The sequence below is a fragment of the Pan paniscus genome, chromosome 12 (genome assembly GCF_029289425.2).
Source record: "Pan paniscus chromosome 12, NHGRI_mPanPan1-v2.0_pri, whole genome shotgun sequence".
Lineage (NCBI taxonomy): Eukaryota > Metazoa > Chordata > Mammalia > Primates > Hominidae > Pan > Pan paniscus.
In genome coordinates, this window is record NC_073261.2 from 61313471 (window position 1) to 61331378 (window position 17908).

A 17908-nucleotide genomic window follows, 5' to 3' on the forward strand; every position below is an offset into this window, starting at 1 on the left:
TAGGTTTTTTAAATTTTTATTTTTCACTAAACAGGCAATTGAAATACATGGTACAAAAATAAGTGGTAAGATAATTGTAAAATGAAATGGACAGAATATTCAATTTTCCATCTATGAAAATTTCACAATAAAAATCATAGTTTACTTTGTATTATAGGCGTGCTTGGTGGATCTATTCATCCTCACATAAGGCAACTGACAAATTCCTGAAGTTACCAATAGTTATTTTGGTGAAGATCTTTAATGCTTCAAAAGTTTTGTTTTTGCCTTAATACAGTATAAAGGGGGAAAGAGCTCAGAAACTATTTTCTAAAGTAGCTAAATGACACAAAACAAATGTCAAGATACTGTGATGCCATGCCGTGCACTTCATTTTTACACAGTAAAAGTTGTTTAAATTGTCAGCTTATTCTTGGTGAGTTAGCGGAAACATTACATGAACTTAAGATGAGCATATTTACAGACTTAAGTTTGGAAAATTCCAGCATTCTTTTCCCCATGGCAGTAAAGATTGGGATTTACAACAAATTTCAGCATGCCTTAAGATTTGCTTCTATGTATACGCCAATAAATGTGGTTCTGGAAAAAATATATACGCCTTTATACCCCCATTTTCAAGTACAAACGGTTCAAAGCTACTACGGGTTTTAATAATCTGTTCACTTAGTAAAGGGAATTACCACTTGTTCTAAATATAAGGTGCTGCCATAGATTAGTTTACATAGTGAAGAAGAGTGTTCTTAAATCTAAGCAGCTGCACACTCTGTGAAATCCTTTCAGAATGATAGTCATTGTGGTCTGAGCAGTAATTTCCTGTTCTTCGACCTTGGATTGAATTTCCCTTAGCCTATATCTTGCCTTTCCAGCATATCTTACCTCAAACCTTCTTTGTGTTCCATTCCCACCTAAGCTTCAAAAGAGCCCTGTGTTGATGTCGTCTTCCATTTGCTGAGCTTACCTATGGATCTCCAAGAACCCAGATCTTGAAACTGCTGATCCAGCTTTGAGTATCATCACTTCCCTGTGGATTTAACTTCCATTAATTTTAAGGGACTACTAAGTTATTCCAGTGTGGCATCACAGTGCAGTTAGCAAGCTCAGCTACTTGACTCTAATTTGGCCATGTTTGCTCATAGAAATGCTGCTGGCAGCATCTTACTAGGCTGAAACAATTTCAGCTTGATTTTTTTTTTTTGAGACAAGAGTCTCACTCTGTTGCCCAGGCTGGAGTGCAGTGGTGCCATCTCAGCTCACTGCAAGCTCCGCCTCCCGGGTTCATGCCATTCTCATGCCTCAGCCTCCCAAGTAGCTGGGACTACAGGTGCCCATCACCACGCCTGGCTAATTTCTTTTTGTATTTTTAGTAGAGATGGGGTTTCACCGTGTTAGCCAGGATGGTCTCGATCTCCTGACCTTGTGATCCACCCGCCTCGGCCTCCCAAAGTGCTGGGATTACAGGCATGAGCCACCGTGCCCAGCCTTCAGCTTGAGTTTTAAGGTAAGTCTTAAACTTAAAGCACGGCGGTATAATTAACAGTTGTGTTGATACTCTTCAGTAGCATTCACAGCCAGGTCCAGGGAGTTAGCACCCTTTAGTCTCACCTTATTCAGAGGATGAACAAAAATATCTTAGATCATCTCTAGGTAAGGTAGTACTTTCTTGGGAAACAGGGTATTGTGTAACATTCTGTGCAAATTCCTGTCAGTTGAAGCTGATTATTAGTTGAATGGGAATAGAATGCCACATTCTGCATTCAATTAGTATAATATTGGCCAGTTTGTTTCTATAGGGTTTTCATCTCCAACTTTTATGCTAATTAATACACTTCTATGCCTGTCAAATATTAGTAAATAAATGGGTTTAATTTCCTAAGGGCTATTCAGTAACATACTCAGTGGAAGGACATGTTCCTACTTATAAATATACATCTAAGAGAAGGTAAAATATATCAATTTAAGAAGAGGCCGTCAGACATCTCTACCTTTTTAACCAACTCTAGGTTTTCAAGAATGTTTTACATACAGGTTTATAATTGACAATTATTTGCTAGAGTGGTTTTTCCCTTTTAAAGTCTCAGTGTGTATGGAACTAAGATGATTAATATGGCAAACTCATAAGCCATTTTAATTTTGATCATGCCCTTAAGCATTGATAGAGCATACCACAGCAGCATCAGGCACTTGAAATACTGCATTTTATGTGTAGCTACTGTTGAAGAGCTAATCTTTAAAGAATTTAATGGCTATTTTCCAGTGACTATAAAGTCTCAGAAATTCTGAAGCAGAAAAGTCACATTAATAATAGGACTTTAGTTTCCATTGTTACTGTGCTTTCCTCCTTCCAGGTTCATTCATGGCCCAACAGAACTTTAAAAGTGCTTTTCTGTAGAATCTGCAGTTACCAGCAATAACTGATCATCTTGCTGCAAAAAGCTATAGAATTGATGCTTTGAATGGTTGATCCATAGTTTTTTTTTTTTTAATCAAAGTACTTATGTGTCAATGCCAAAGCAACAAAGAATTCCCCTTTTTCCTTCACTATTGACAGCTTCAGTTTCTGTACTTAATGTGTCATCCTATCCATTCCCTTCCCTGAGCCTGGACTGCTCTTCCAAGGGAGACTAGGAGAGAAGGGAGGAGTCCTCCCAAAGTTACCCTTTAAGCTTGATAATTAGCTCCATAGCCATGCTAAAGCATGACTGTAGATCCCCAAGTCCCTGACACATTTTCTTCTAAGAAACTGGTTAGCCAAGAAAGTAAAGACGTAAGCCCTGAAGATGGCAAAAGGTGTCATAATCTCCCAAAGTCATCTGTATAGATGCTTCATTTAACCCTTTTTCTTTTGCAGACAAAGGGTTAAAAATCTCTTCTTTCTACCTATATCTTCAAAGAGGGATTGACAAGCCCAAATTTCCTTTTATGAAAAGACCCAAGGTTTCTGGCCAACAATTCACTTTTTTCAGTCTCTTAGGTCCTCTTGCATGCCTGAGAATATTGAGTATTCGGAATCTCCCACCAGCCCTTGGTAAATGACCCTACCAGGTGGAATAGTTTGAGCTTTATCTGCTCTTTTTTAATGGGATAGAGGGGAAGGCAACACGTCTTATTTTATCAAAAACTGCAAAGCTACACGCTCTTTGTGGAGAAGCACCAAAAGGAAAACCTTAGTTTGGAAGGATTCATTGTAAATAAAAATAGTAACTCAGCCCTCCATTCAGGGAGGAGAAAGGCATTTTAAAGCTAGTATATTGAAGGTTTCCCCCTTGACTTCAGTGTTGAATGGCTCTTGCAAGGACTTCTTGAAGGTTTTTTTTCTCACTAGCCAGTGTTTGGCCGACAGGTTGCATCTCTGCCTGAGAAGATGCCTGAAAGAGAAAAGGCAGCATTTGTTACAGGCATAATGTTGTAGAGGAAGAAACGACAACAGCAGTCCCCTGCATTCATTTTAGAACCAAGATGACGTCTCACAGTTGCTCTGATAAAAACACAGGGACTCCCTGCTCTTAGCATACCTATAGTGCTCACCTAGAAAATCTACGAGTTAAGCACTACAAACATTTTGTTGTAGGAGCGACGTACGACAGTCCAATTGCAGAATTATGAAAAGCATTGGCAGTAGCAACTCTGTGGTGGACACACCCACCCTTGCTCTCCTAGCTCCTTTTCTGTCATTCTGTTTGACTTTCTCAAGGGAGCAAAAGAAAGTTGTACTACCTGTTAAGTCTCCAAGGTGTCTTTAACCCCTCCATCCCCCTAGCCTTTTTGGAAGGGAGTGGTGTGGGAGATATGTGGAGACCCTTTGTGCAGGGCAGGGGTGGTGGTGCAAAGTTATCAGTAACTCTGGGTTTCTCTAAGCACTTGGTGCTGTCAGAGATGCTTGGAGATGGAGTACCAAATGAGCTGGGGAGAAGATCCTGCAGAACAGGGGTGGCCAGGTCATGGCCCCATACTGGAAAAGTGTACCTATGCAGAAATAAAGTAGGTGTACAGATAAGTTGTGCTGCTCTTGTCTTGGGATGGCAGGGTTGGTGGTGAAGAAAGTGCCATAGAAATGGCAGCAGAGGCACCCTCATCCTCAGCAGGCAGCAGGGGTGAACAGTAATGGAAAGCACCACAGTGAGCCTTCATCATCATAGGAAGACCAGCAACTCCTTTTTTAGTACCATTGGCTGTCTTCTTCCAGTATCTCATTTGTTTAAATAATAGTTCTTGGCTCAACAAGCTTCTGAGTAGTGGCCAACTGTTACAGCAGGGTTGGTGGGCAAATTTTCTTTTTGAGTTCCTCTACTTACCAGGTTAAACCCCTTCACATGGGTGCTCCATTGCCGCCATGGGCTTTTTGTCAGGGATAAGGGTGCAGCCAGCCAGCATGTCCAGAGAGGCCAAGATAGAGTCATACAGGCGATCTGCGTGGCTCTCCAGCTCACCAGACTGCTTTGCGATCCTCCCAAGGACATCCTCTAAAACTAACAATGAGGTTCAAAGAAATTAAACCAGAAATAAAACCCATGCAAGTGTTGTCCAGTAAGCATTTTCAAAAGAACATACAAGGGTATAGTATTTTACACAAAGTAGGACCTGGCAGTAGTTTCTGAATGTCTGCCCTTTTTTAACAGTGATTCTCCAGGGACTTCTGTTGCACTGGAGAACCTATGTTGTTAACTTCTGATTAAAGCTAAGAAAAGAACCCACTGACTCCACTTTGAAATTACGTAATTCACAGAAGGGCACAGAGATATTATGGTTTTCTGATGGCTGGTATTACCTGACTTTAGAGGTAAGACAGGTATCTCTGTAAGGGCACATCCAGATCCTCTTGGGCATAAGGCTTAAATAAAACGACATGCCAAGGTTCAGATGCTTACCCCTGCTACCAGGTCTATCAGTTTCTATTGGCTGGGAAGAATGTTATTTCACATGGGTGGTCTGTAATAGATTTGGGAGTGCTTGAGACCCTTTGTTTTGTAGGCCTCAGTGAACAGACTGAAAAAGAAAATGACCTGGCCAGGCACAGTGGCTCACGCCTGTAATCCCAACAACACTTTGGGAGGCCAAGGCGGATGGATTGCCTGAGGTCAGGAGTTGGAGACCAGCCTGACCAACATGGAGAAACCCCGTCTCTACTAAAAATATAAAAACATTAGCCGGGTGTGGTGGCGCATGCCTGTAATCCCAGCTACACGGGAGGCTGAGGCAGAATGGCTTGAACCCGGGAGGCAGAGGTTGTGGTGAGCCAAGATTGTGCCATCGCACTCCAGCCTGGGCAACAAGAGTGCAACTCTGTCTCAAAAACAAAACAAAACAAAAAAATGACCCGAAAGCAGTCTAAGGGAAGATTCACTCCTGCAGTGTCAGAATTGTTGTTCATGTGAGGAAGGGATGGGCTAGAGTCAGAGTGCATCTCACACAGCAGGCTTTTTTCTTTTTTCAAAAATTTATTTTTGTTAAGCACAAAGGCTGTCTTAGTTTCCTGCACCTTTATCAGCTGTGCTTATACTCTCCCTAGTTTCCTGCCACAGCTGTAACATCTGTCAGTAGAGGAAGGGAAAGGGGAAGCTGCTTATCTGCAGACAATGCTGACTGGATGAGTGGAAGGAGAAGGAACACAGGCTGGCTGTATTGAGATCTCCTAGGGAAGCCACATCAGTGCGGTGTCATCAGGGCAAAGTGCTGTCCACAAAGAGAGTTGGCAAAGTGTGGCAGAGGATTGCAGTCAGGCGCACGGTAAAGCTTGGCTGTAAGGGTGGCTGGGCTGGGTTCTACCCTCCAGTTTTTTTTTTTTTTTGAGATGGAGTCTCACTCTGTCACCCAGGCTGGAGTGCAGCGGCACAAATCTCGGCTCACTACAACCTCCGCCTCCCAGGTTCAAGCGATTCTCCTGCCTCATCCTCCCCAGTAGTTGGAATTACCAGCGCCCACCACCACGCCCGGCTAATATTTGTATTTTTAGTAGAGACAGGGTTTCGTCATGTTGGCCAGGCTGGTCTCGAACTCCTGACCTCAGGTGATCCACCCGCCTTGGCCTCCCAAAGTGCTGGGATTACAGGCATGAGCCACCGCAGCTGGCTAACCCCTCTGGTTTCATTAGACCTTTGCCCAGTCTTCTTGTGCGATGTCACAGAAACATTGGTTCAGGGACCTTTATGTTTTTGAACTTTTATTTACCTATTTATTTTGAGACGGAGTCTTACTCTTGTTGCCCAGGCTGGAGTACAGTGGTGTGATCTCGGCTCACTGCAACCTCTGCCTCCCGGGTTCAAGCGACTCTCCTGCCCCAGCCTCCTGAGTAGCTGGGATTACAGGCGCCCGCCACCATGCCCAGCTAATTTTTGTACTTTTAGTAGAGATGGGGTTTCGCCATGTTGGCCAGGCTGGTCTTGAACTCCTGCCCTCAGGTGATCTGCCCGCTTGGCCTCCCAAAGTGTTGAGATTACAGGCGTGAGCCACCGCGCACGGACGCTTTTGAACTTTTATTTAGACTGTCAGAATGTTTGGTTGGGGCCAAATAAAAGAAGTTGGGAAGGACTGGAACAAACATGTTTGTAGGCTGGCTCTATGGACTTTTGACAGCGTGCTCCTGGCGGAAGAAAAGTTAAGTTTTGCACCCGCTGGAGAGAGACACTGACGTCTCAAGGGGGAAACAGCCACATTCCTGATTATTTCAAGCAGATGGATGGGGAAGGGCTGTGTGTCAATCTGAAAGAGCCTGGATACATATCTGAAAACCAAAGAAAACCCCAAAGCCAGTAAAAAACCTCTTGATAGAGCAAAGTGGGACTAACCACAGAAAAGTATTATTAAATTGATTTTAAAATGAAGGTCAAAAAACCTGAAGCTTTTAAGAGGCCTTTTTTTTTTTTTTTTTGAGAAGGAATTTCGCTCTTGTTGCCCAGGCTGGAGTACAATGGCGCAATCTCAGCTCACTGCAACCTCCACCTCCTGGGTTCAAGCGATTCACCTGCCTCAGCCTCCAGAGTGGCTGGGATTACAGGTGCTCCCCACCACGCCCGGCTAATTTTGTATTTTTAGTAGAGACGGGGTTTCTCCATGTTGGTCAGTCTGGTCTCGAACTCCCGATCTCAGGTGATCTGCCCACCTTGGCCTCCCAAAGTGCTGGGATTACAGGCGTGAACCACCGTGTCCGGACTAGAGGCCTACTTTTACACATGGCCTCTGTGAAGAGAGGAGCCGCTCAGGCCTCTGCACCTCCAGACACTGGGAAGCTGCGGAAAGCCAGTGCCCAGGGGCTCTGCCAGGCTGCCACTTCTCCTGTGGCCTGTGGCAAATCCACAACTATCCATCTCACAGGGCTGTGATTAAATGGAGAACACTGATGTGCCAACTGCTTCAGTAAAATGCTGGTGTAAATTACATGCAGCAAAGGAGCTTGGCACATGGAATTTCTGCCCCAATAAAAAATCTAAGAACCCTAGTGAAAATGCCAGAAGAGCCAAAACAAAGGCCTTAAAAGGGCAGGGGATTGCAAAGAGCTCATATAATTCACACTAGAGAATCACTTACCTGCTGAAAACTATTCAGTGGTCCCTGTCCACTGATGCCTCTCAACCCTAGAGATTTTTCTTCCCAGGGTACACTTAGCAATGTGTAGAAACATTTTGGGTTGTCACAACTGTGGGGAAGCAGGGATTTACTGGGGCCAGGGGTGCTGCTAAACATCCTGCAATGCATAGGACAATTCCCCACAAAATCATGCGGCCAATATGGCAAAAGCGCCAAGGCTGAGAAATCCTGCTGTACACCCTTCACGGTATGCACCTGCCCACCATGCTGGTCAGGAAAGTGCCTCCTCATTGCCTCTCAAGCCCGTGGGACCTGCCCAGCTTTGCTTCGGCGGTTGTATTCCAGTATAAATCCCATCTCACTCAAAAATGTAAAATGAGGCATAATATAGGCAGGCTGTCAGCACTTGATTTACAGTCTTGCAGGAAATTAGGGGCTGCCATCAGTTCAAGGCTTTACCCTACCATTCTCTTAGCTCATCCTCCCTATCATATCCTCATCCCCCATGCCCTCGTCCTGTAAAGACAATGAAAACTGTAAATCCTTGGCACCCAGCATGCTTAGATACATGCCTGAGGTCTGTGATTTTCACTTTCCTAAATGGGGAACCCATCCTACAAAATGGGCTCAAGTGGCCGGGTGCAGTGGCTCACGCCTGTAATCCCAGCACTCTGGGAGGCTGAGGCAGGCGAATCACCTGAGATCGGGAGTTCAAGACAGGCCTGACCAACATGGAGAAACCCCATCTCTACTAAAAACACAAAAAAGATAGCCGGGCATGGTGGCGCATGCCTGTAATCCCAGCTACTCAGGAGGCTGAGGCAGAAGAATCACTTGAACCCGGGAGGCAGGTGAACTTGCGGTGAGCCAAGATGGCACCACAGCACTCCAGCCTTGGCAACAAGAGCGAAACTCCATCTCAAAAGCAAAACAAAACAAAAAGGGGCTTGAGCTTGGTTTGCACACTACTGCCACCCTGTCCCCTAAGTTCTTTATTCAGTCTGTTCCCTGAGGACAGACTGACTGTCCTCAGATACTTTTGAGCAATACAATCCTTTTCTGAAACAAATATTTCCCCAAAGCAGGACACAAGGCAGATAATCAGAGAGGAATTCAACCTGGGCTAGGTAAGGTAGGGAACCAAAGGGATACCCACTAAATACCCTAGCCACAAACTAAGGATGGTGGATTAATACTAGGATTCCTACCCAGACTACCACCAGAAAAATACAAAAGCAGAAGCAAAAGACAGTGTCATTCTTGCAGGCTCAATGCCTAATTTGTAATGGGCTTGGTTTTATAACCATGACTGCCTCTAAGCAGGTGTGTAGGGGCAGTGATGGGCAGCGACGCGTGGAGCTGGCAGATGGGGCATGGGGCATCTCGGGCAGTGGGTGTGGGCAGGGGCTCTTGTGGTACCAGCTCCTTACCAGGGATAGTGCGGTCCCTGGGCCTGCTGCTGACAGGGATTAAGCTCTGGCTAAATCCAAAACCTTAAGCATCTCACCTGGGGTGTTCTCCAACAGGCACTGAAGAAGAATCTCCCCCTTCTGTAAGACACTCTCCGTCAGAGACTGATGTTCATCTATATCTTTCTTAAATTGCTTAAGGCGTATCAGAAAAAGAAAAGGAAGAAGCTTCGTTACTATTGTTTTGTAAACGTTATTTGAAAAGCACAGCATGCAGGGTAGCCTTATTCCCCTCTAATGTGTAAGATTCACCCCATCAGGTCTGCAGAATTCCCCAAGTAAACAGTGCAACAGTTTAACTTCAGCTTCTTTGAACCCAAGGTAAATAGAGTCAGTAGTTTTTCCTGTTTAGTTTGACATCAGAAGCATCTTCCCTGACAGAGGCTGGCTCACAAACAGCTTGGAGTTAGGGTCTCCTCCTACCGCCCTCACCTCATGGGGTTCTCTTTTAATTCAGGGCTATGGGAGTCTCAGAATTTATTCCATTCTAATGGACCACAGGAGATCTGCCATTAAACTGACCGCAGGGAGCCACTGTCTCTACCTCTGCTCCTCCCTCCATGTCTTTGCTCTGTGCAGACCACAAGGGTAACTACCTCAACATCTGGGAAGCTGTGAGTTTCCCAAGCAACTCATTTGCTTTCCCCTCTTGGCTACCGAGCTGGTGTTCTTGATGTTCGTTTAGCAGTTAAGAAGTGTAAAGTCAGCCAGGCGCGGTGGCTCACACCTGTAATCCCAGCACTCTGGGAGGCCAAGGTGGGCGGATCACCGGAGGTCAGGAGTTTGAGACCAGCCTGACCAACATGGAGAAACCCCGTCTCTACTAAAAATACAAAAAAATTAGCCGGGTGTGGTGGCGCATGCCTGTAATCCCAGCTACTCGGGAGGGTGAGGCAGGAGAATCGCTTGAACCTGGGAGGCAGGGGTTGCAGTGAGCCAAGATCACACCATTGCACTCCAGCCTGGGCAGTAAGAGAGAGACTCCGTCTCAAAAAAAAAAAAAAAAAAAAAAAAAAGGTAAAGTCAAATCCATGACCACCTTTAGTACAGGGTGTAGAACTTGGTGACTGATTTTTATAAATTTTTAAATTTTTAACAGAAATAGAGACAGGGTCTCACTATTTTGCCCAGGCTGGTCTCAAACCCCTGAACTCAAGCGATCCACCTGCCTCAGCCTCCCAAAGTACTGGGATTACAGGTATGAGCCACCGTGCCCAGCCAGAACTTGGTGTTTTACCATTTTGAAGTGATAGTTTTACCCTTGGATTTACTATTTTCCTGTCTTCAGTTTTCCTTTACCCTGATACCTATACTTATTATTTTATTCTCTAGTACTGTAGTGTGGTTTATGTGCTGCTGCAACCCCGTGTTAAGACAAAATACAAGTATATAAGAAAATGAATCACAGTTAAAATATGTGAACACACACACGCTCGCTTATACTAGGTCTTAATCCAAGCAGGAGTCAAGATAGCACACACATACGCATGAGCCATGCACAATTCTGTGCGGGCAAGGGGCTAGCAGTACAGTCCCACTTTGTGACAGCTGTATGGGTGACACAAGAGGCCTATGCCTCACTGACCTGCACGAGTGACTCCCAGCTCAAATCTCAGCTCTACCTACAAAGCAAGCTGGTTGTTTCCGTCTAGCCTAGAAGGTGACGTACAGAAGGCTGGCAGGAGGGATAAGACGGAGGGATGGAATTATTCTGTTTGCACCTGCTCTGACAAGCCAGGAAAGGCCACTAAGCTAGGTCTACCAGGGCAGCTTCCTCTCTCTGTAGTGGTACTGGTCCTGGGCCCTGCACAGCTGCGTGCATGCACGTGGAGTCTGCATACAGGACCCTTGGAGTCAGCCTTTCTCTCCTTCCTCAAGCTCACTCCACCCTAGTGGGAATGCTGTTTCCTGCAGTGTGGAGAGGAACTCATTGTGGAGTTCCTCAAAGTGAGGAACTCAAAGCAACCTCTCTCCACACTGCAGGAAACAGCATTCCCAGTAGGGTGGAGCAGCTGGCCCAGCCTGCCCAGGTCAAGCAAGGCTCCTCCCTACACTTTAGTTGGCCCCAAGTTGGAAAACAAAGCCCCTCCCTTCCTCTAGCTGGAGTATGGTCCCAGGAAGGCCCTCAGTCAGCTCAGCCCTGGCCCAAGCACATGTAAATTGTGTCCTCTGCTGCTGAAGATATGGTCAGGTTATAAGGTTGTAGGAATTCAAAGAATTGTTTTAGAAAACTCCTTCCAGACTAGCCTCAGGCTCAGACCATGGATATCCCTCTGCTTCTTCATGAAGAGATTAGAAAGGTGCAGCCAACCAGATATGCTAGAAGGCAGGAGTTCAGCCAAGGTTAACGTTAGACTTAGGGATGACAACTATATAATTTATCCTCCAATTCAGGACACTTCTGAGACTGAAAGGGGACCTATTATTATGCCAGAACAACAGGCACAAACTGGGACGCAGTCATCCTAAATCTAGGACCAAGTTAACAAAAATCCACATTAGTATTTCCAAATAACAAAATCTTAATGAAAAAGAAACAAGAAAACTAAAACCAAACCCAAATACATACACACGCACACAAACTGACGTCAGAGTTTTTGTTTGTTTTTTGAGACGGTCTCAGTCTGTGGCCCAGGCTGGAGTGCAGTGGTGTGATTTTGGCTCACTGTAGCCTCTGCCTGCCGGGTTCCAGTGATCCTCCTGCTAGTGCATGCCACCACACTCAGCTAATTTTTTATGTTTTTTTTTTTTTTTTTTTTCTGTAGAGACGAGGTCTCACTATATTGCCCAGGCTGGTCTGGAACTCCCAGGCTCAAGCGATCCTCCAGCCTCAGCATCCCAAAGTGCTGGGATTAATAGTGTGAGCCAAGGTGCCTGGCCTAGATTTCTATTTAAATACCATCAAAATGCCCTATTGTAGATTCTGGAGTCAGTACAATTTCAGCTCAGATCTTTAAATAGTGGTGCAGTCCAATAGGACTTTATGTGGTGATGGAAGTGTTCTACATCTGCACTGTTCTACGTGGTAGCCACTAGACAAATGTGATGGTTGAACATGCAGAATGTGGCTAGTGCAAATAAAAAAATCTGAGTCTTTAATTTTACTTCAATAGCCATACATAACTAGAGGCGTCATAATAGTGCAAGTCTGTCTTTATAATCCCTGAGACATTTGGAAAATTATATTGCACATCACCCTAAAGTATTTTTGTTTTTAATTAAGAAAAAACTTTTTTTTGAGAGGGGGGGTCTTGCTATGTTGCTCAGGCTGTACTCGAACTCCCGGGCTCAAGCAATCTTCCTGCCTCAGCTTCCAGAGTAGCTGGGATAAAAGACTTGTCCCACTGCACCTGCCAGCCCAAAACCTAAAGTATTTTTGATTTGAGATAAATATATTGTATCTTCAAGCTCCATTTGGCCTGGGAAATAATTCATGCATTTTACAAAGCGTTCCGCTTTAAGAATGTGAAGCTCTAATTAGATTTCAAGTATAACAGTCAACTGAGCTATAACATACCAGACATTGGTTATTTGAGATTTTACTTTGTAATCGAGTAATTTAGCCACACTCTTGTGAGGGAACAAGCCAGAGCCAGGACCGCATATTACCCGGTAAAGCTGCAGAGAAGACTTGAGACTTGTAAGATTGGACCTGGCTGCAGTCCCGTGGTCAGTAACATCTGCAACATTATACAGCCAGCAGATCAGCTCTTCCAGCTGACAGCAAAATGTCTGCAGAGACAAATAAAAGGACACATGGTGTTACTGATCGAACAGCTATTTATGTTATCAAAAGGCTAAAAATATCAGGAGGACTTGGAGACAGACTGTGCACCTTCAGTCTCCTCTCTCCTTGCTCACCTGTCCCGACTCCATGACTCTATACCTCCCTCTGCCAAAGCAATGAAAACCACAGCCTGGTGTGACATCAAAAATGACAGGCTGAGAAAACCCAGCCTTGCAGGTAGGAATGGAGCAGCCCAGAAGAGGCGTGCCTGCCATGGAAACCAATTCTTGGATCAGCACCATTACTAACTAGAATCAGCATCTTGGAGCCAGATACGTCCATGTTTCTCTGGAAAAGTGAATGTAAAATAAATGACTAAAATCATGACTAACCTGAAGCTATAGCCAAGAACAACTTTACCTCATGGCATCTCAATCTTTTATCAGTAAAGAGGGGTCCATGATAACGTGTCCTACCTACCTCACAAGACAAAATAACCACGTCACCTCCTGGGAAGGTGAAAGCCCCCCGCAAGTGCTAGGACACGTTCCTGGACAGGCACATTCCTGAACCTTCAACATGTCTGGGAATGCACCGAAGCCCTCAACATGAATTATTTAATGCACACAACATCCTAAGAAGGCAGGGCTCCACATTTTACAAATGAGCAAACTCAAGAGGCTGAGCCAACATTCCAAAGACAGCAGTGCCATGTTTCAAATTCAGATGCCTGACACCGATAACCCTATTCCACGCAGTGTTCTTTATACCTCCAGATATTAAGTCATTTGGTTCACAAGATGGTCCGGTGGCCACAAAGTCTAGGCAACAGTACATCCAATGCCCCTAACTTTGCACTTAAACCACTGTGGCAAATGAAGCTCTGAGAAGTCCTGCAGTCATACTTACCTTTGTTTAGCCCAGTGTTTCCTAAAGGCATCTGTGCACAAAACCTTTTTTGTTCAGAATACCTCTGAGTTAGGAAGCAGCCAAGGGTAGTGGCTAAGAGCTCAGCCTCTGCAAATAGTCTACCTGGGTCTGATTCTTGGCTCAAGCCCTTGCTAATTATAAGTGGGCACGTTACCTAACCTCTCTCTGCTCTTTCCTCCAAAAAGTAAAATGAGAACAGTGCTTACCTGGTAAAAGTTGTGAGGACTGAATAAGATAAGGTACAGCACAATGCCTGGCACATAAAAAGTGCCTGGTCAACATGAACATGTTTTATTATGATGTTAGTGGATTGGGGGAAGAGACAAGACACCTGTACACAAAGCTTCCTAACGCTGAGTGTCATTACCTTCACACATTGCACCAGTGATTCTTTTCCCTGTTCTCCTCCTTTCCTGGGAAGCTGCCCTTCAGCATCTGGGTCTGAGAATGGCCACCGGTCCAACCTAGCTGGCAAGGAGGGGCGTGTTTTCAGCAGTCCAGAGGAGACCCCGAGGGCCTGGCTGCTCCCCAGACTGCCTTCCCCTGCAGAGTCGTGGGCACGGACGAAGGAGCGCAGGAAACAGGGATTCTGGCCCTCAGGATCCCCAGATCCTTGGAGGGCAGCTCCAGGGGGAAGCTGGCTTTGGCTGGAGCTTGAAGGGAGGGAAGCTGGCCCATCACTGTCTGACACTTCCAAGGGGCTCTGCCCTTTGATATCCCCAGTGGGCAGGGTAACCAAGGTAGAAATGGATCCTAGATACGAAACCAGGCTAGAAACCTGTGTCAGCCGAGCGGGGAGGGCAAGATACTCGTCATCACTTTCCACTTCCTCTTCTGATTTCCACCTAGACTCTGTGCAGGTAGGGTGCCGGGCACTCTGGCTGGTCCTCTTCTCCCTCTCTGGCCTGGGCGAGGGCCACCCTCTGTCCCGTGTCCTTAGCTGGGGAGAGCCCATATCAAGGTGCTTGCCTATAGTCAGCCGGTCCTTCGCACCCCTCAGGGCTGGCTCTCTGCGCTCCCAACGAGCATCCCTACTGCCTGGGGCTCTGGGGGTAGATGCAAGTTGGCTCCAAGATGCCAAGCCCATGCCACCCTGTTTCTGGGGTACTCTGGAGGGCCACTGCTTAAGGCTTGGCTCTCTGGGCCCAGAAAATGGCAGGGCAGTGGCCTCTGCTGGTGGGCAGTTGGGGGAGACATTAGTAGGTGATTTGAGGGTGCTTGCTGGAGAGACAGAGAAGCTATCCAGGTCTACCCCGGAGTCCTGCAGGACAGGGTCAGCTGGCACACGGCTATCAAGGTGCTTTGGAAGCTGAGGCCCGGGCCTCAGTGGGTAAGTATAGTCAAGCAGATCTTCATACTCTTTATTTGGGTTCCAGAGAGGGGAGTGGCGGTCGGGTGATGGAGGCAGGGAATCTGGCAGCACACAGGCCCAGTACTCAGCCTGGAAGGAGAGGCGTCTCCTGCCTAGCCCAGAAGCATCACCCCCAGAGAACACAGGCTGTGGTGACCACTGGGGCCGAGGTCCTAGCCCCACCACAGAGGAGGGTTCCTGGGGGACGACCGGCTCCAGGGAGGAGGAGACCTTGGCCAGAGAACCACCACGAGGCTCCGCCCTCTCCTGGTGACCCTGGAGACTGCTGCCTGTGGAGGAAGCAGAGATGCTGCAGCTGGAAGGCTGAGCTGCGGAACCTGGGCTTAGCACGGACTTCCACTGTGACAGGCAAGAGAGACCTGAGCTGTGAGGCTGCTGGCTGAGGTCCAGTGCCTGGGGCAAATCCGCTAGGGATGGATCATCTTCGGTATCAGCATCATGTCCTGAGCAAATAGTTGTTGTTCTGGGAAGGCTCAGAGTCTGAGGGAACTCCTCGGAGGAAGAAAGCTTGGTCTTCTCCACCTGCAATGATCAAAGGGACAAAAAGCACTTGGGTAAAAATCAAACCCAATTTCTTTCTTAGATGACAACCCAGGAGTTTCCTTGTGGGTCTAGACAGTATTTAGGAAAGACCTTAAAATGCAAAGTCTGCTGCCTGAGGCAAGAACCAGGCAATATGCACTGCCAGCAGCAGCACTGAGACCCTGCCTGTCTGGGAAGCAAGATGACTCCCATCTCCAGTCCTCTCCAAGGTTCTTCCTTCCTCCACAGGTATCCAGGGTGTGAGCAAGCAGAACTCAGACAGCTCTGTCATGCTGAAGCTGGAATACAGTCCCTTACCTCTGAGAAGCGTCTCCTGGCAGACGAAACCCTCAATCACTCTGTCGCTAACAGGACACGTCCAAACCCAGGAGGTCGCCCCAGACCCCATCCTGCTCAGTTCACACGCCAGTGGTAACTGAACACTAGCAGAATGACTGGTTCATCTCAGCTTCTTCACTGAATTTTTTATCTGCTTGATGAAGAACTCACCCCCGAGGGAAGCAGGACAGCACAGTGTTGAAGGACATGGGTTTTGGAGCCAGACAAACCTGAGGCCAGCCCCTAACTTTGCCACCTTCCAGATGTATGACTTCGAGCCTCACTTTCCTCCCCTCATAGCACCAGCTCCTCAGAAGGTAAGGATTAAATACACCCATGTGTGCAAAGCACATGGGAAGAGCTTAACGAACAACAGGAATTCTAATAATAAGCACCGGACTCATCCCCGTGAAAGGCCATTTCTGTGTCTGTTTATGATTCGCTTCCTGCCTCACCGAATCTCTGACTCACAGGTGCCAGAGCCTCCCACTGCCCCTTGCTCCCAGGCAGGTGGGGCCCAGCCTCTGTTCTCTCCCAGTCCCGCTCAGAGCCTCCTCACAGGATGCAGCCCCACAAGGGGACCCTGCAGCAGCCAAGGCTACAATGACACCGAGAAGATCAAAGCCATTCCCAGGAAAGGCCTTGGCAAGCAGAACAGAAAAGAATGTAAGAGCTGGGCAGAACAGATCATTCCGGTCACCTCCCAATGATACTGAGGGCCTGAAAGATCTGGTGATTTGCCTGCAGTCACAGAACCTGGTAGGATTCCCCGCCCCATGTGACTCCCACTAGGAGAAGCTGCCTGGCAGTCAGAGAAGCCCAAGGAATTCTCCTTAACCAGGGACAGTGCTGCCTACTACAGGGCTCCAAGGTTCTGACATGTCCCTTGGGTCTGAAGAGGATTTAGGTTCAGAGCCCCCAGGAGCCCAAAGCCCTGGACACTCCTTTCCCAAGTCTCTTCAGGGTACCCCTAAAGCCTTTAATCACCAAGTCAGAAACACGACAGGGCTCTCCTTGCCAGAATTCCCCTGGCCTAGACCTCTGGGCAGCAGCCTCTTGGCCTATAATCCCTGGTCCTTAAAAAGTCACCAGTCACTCTTGAGGAACAGGAGATAACCGTGGACAGTCCCCCCGGCCGGTCCTGAGGCCCAGCTCTCTAGCTGAACCCGCAAAACAGAAATCATCATACTCAGGCCCCTCCAATTCCTCACCCTGCACAGTAGCGAGGAAAGGATGCAAGATGGTGAGGAAATCCTGAACAAATTCCCAAACGACAGCAATGGGTCCATCTACAGTCTTGCCTTAGTACCTACCTGGCTTTCCCCGGAGAGCAGAAGGTCTCCAGACCCCATGGTGGCAGGAGGCAGGCCACTGAGTGCAGGCTCAGACCTCTCAGCTACGGGCTCTCTGTTGGCATCACTGGCCTGTGGCTGGTGGGCTCTAGAGGGGCCGCCAGGGTCAGTCCCAATCCAGCAAGTAGGGGCAGGTATCCCTTCTGCCCCCCATACAGGGGAGATGAGCCCTCCCTCAGCTTCCAGGTGTGGGGGCTGCTCCCCACTCATGGGCCCTGGGATGTCCAGCTCCCGCTCCCTGCAGCTCCCTCTCCCATAGGACTGGGCCTTTGTGTCTTCAGATGCTTCCGCTTCTGCCTTTTCTTCACCCAGGGCCATTGAGACTCCCTACCTAGGTCAGGGTTCTGCTGAAGACTTCAGCTTCCTACAAAACAGGGGAAGGGAGAGAAAAATATAAATCTTCTACATCTGTGTTCAGGAAGTCTTGCTCTTTAACAATTAAGGCAAACATATTTTTGGTCAAAGAAAAAAGGAAACAAATGGTGACTACTTCCTCAGAGGAGCACCGAGTTCCGGCTTTTCCCTGGCCCCAGACCTTTCCAAAGGGGATGCAGAAGCACACCATTTCCCCTCTGCTTTCATGGTGGATGGTGCCATCCCCACCAGCAGAAACCCAGGAGGGTCAACACAGGTCCAAAGTCCAATCAAGGCTGGGGTCCTGCCTAAGTCACCTTTT

The 17908-nt window shown here is 47.2% G+C and overlaps 1 protein-coding gene across 2 annotated transcripts in view; it reads right to left on the reverse strand.

Moving 5' to 3' along the window:
- Window positions 1-17908, reverse strand: part of CEP68 (centrosomal protein 68) — a 30697-nt gene continuing 12789 nt past the window's right edge. The window contains exons 2-7 of one of the 2 annotated variants that reach the window (XM_003830903.5): window positions 17194-17596; window positions 14015-15541; window positions 12600-12722; window positions 9029-9125; window positions 4293-4466; window positions 1-3365 (exon numbers count right to left, since the gene is read on the reverse strand). In XM_003830903.5, the coding sequence (XP_003830951.3) occupies window positions 4297-4466; window positions 9029-9125; window positions 12600-12722; window positions 14015-15541; window positions 17194-17550 (2274 nt within the window). In that variant the 5' untranslated portion in view covers window positions 17551-17596 and the 3' untranslated portion in view covers window positions 1-3365; window positions 4293-4296. Of the gene's footprint in view, window positions 3366-4292; window positions 4467-6451; window positions 6719-9028; window positions 9126-12599; window positions 12723-14014; window positions 15542-17193; window positions 17597-17908 lie in introns of those variants that run through there. The other variant, XM_034953275.3, reaches the window with a different exon arrangement.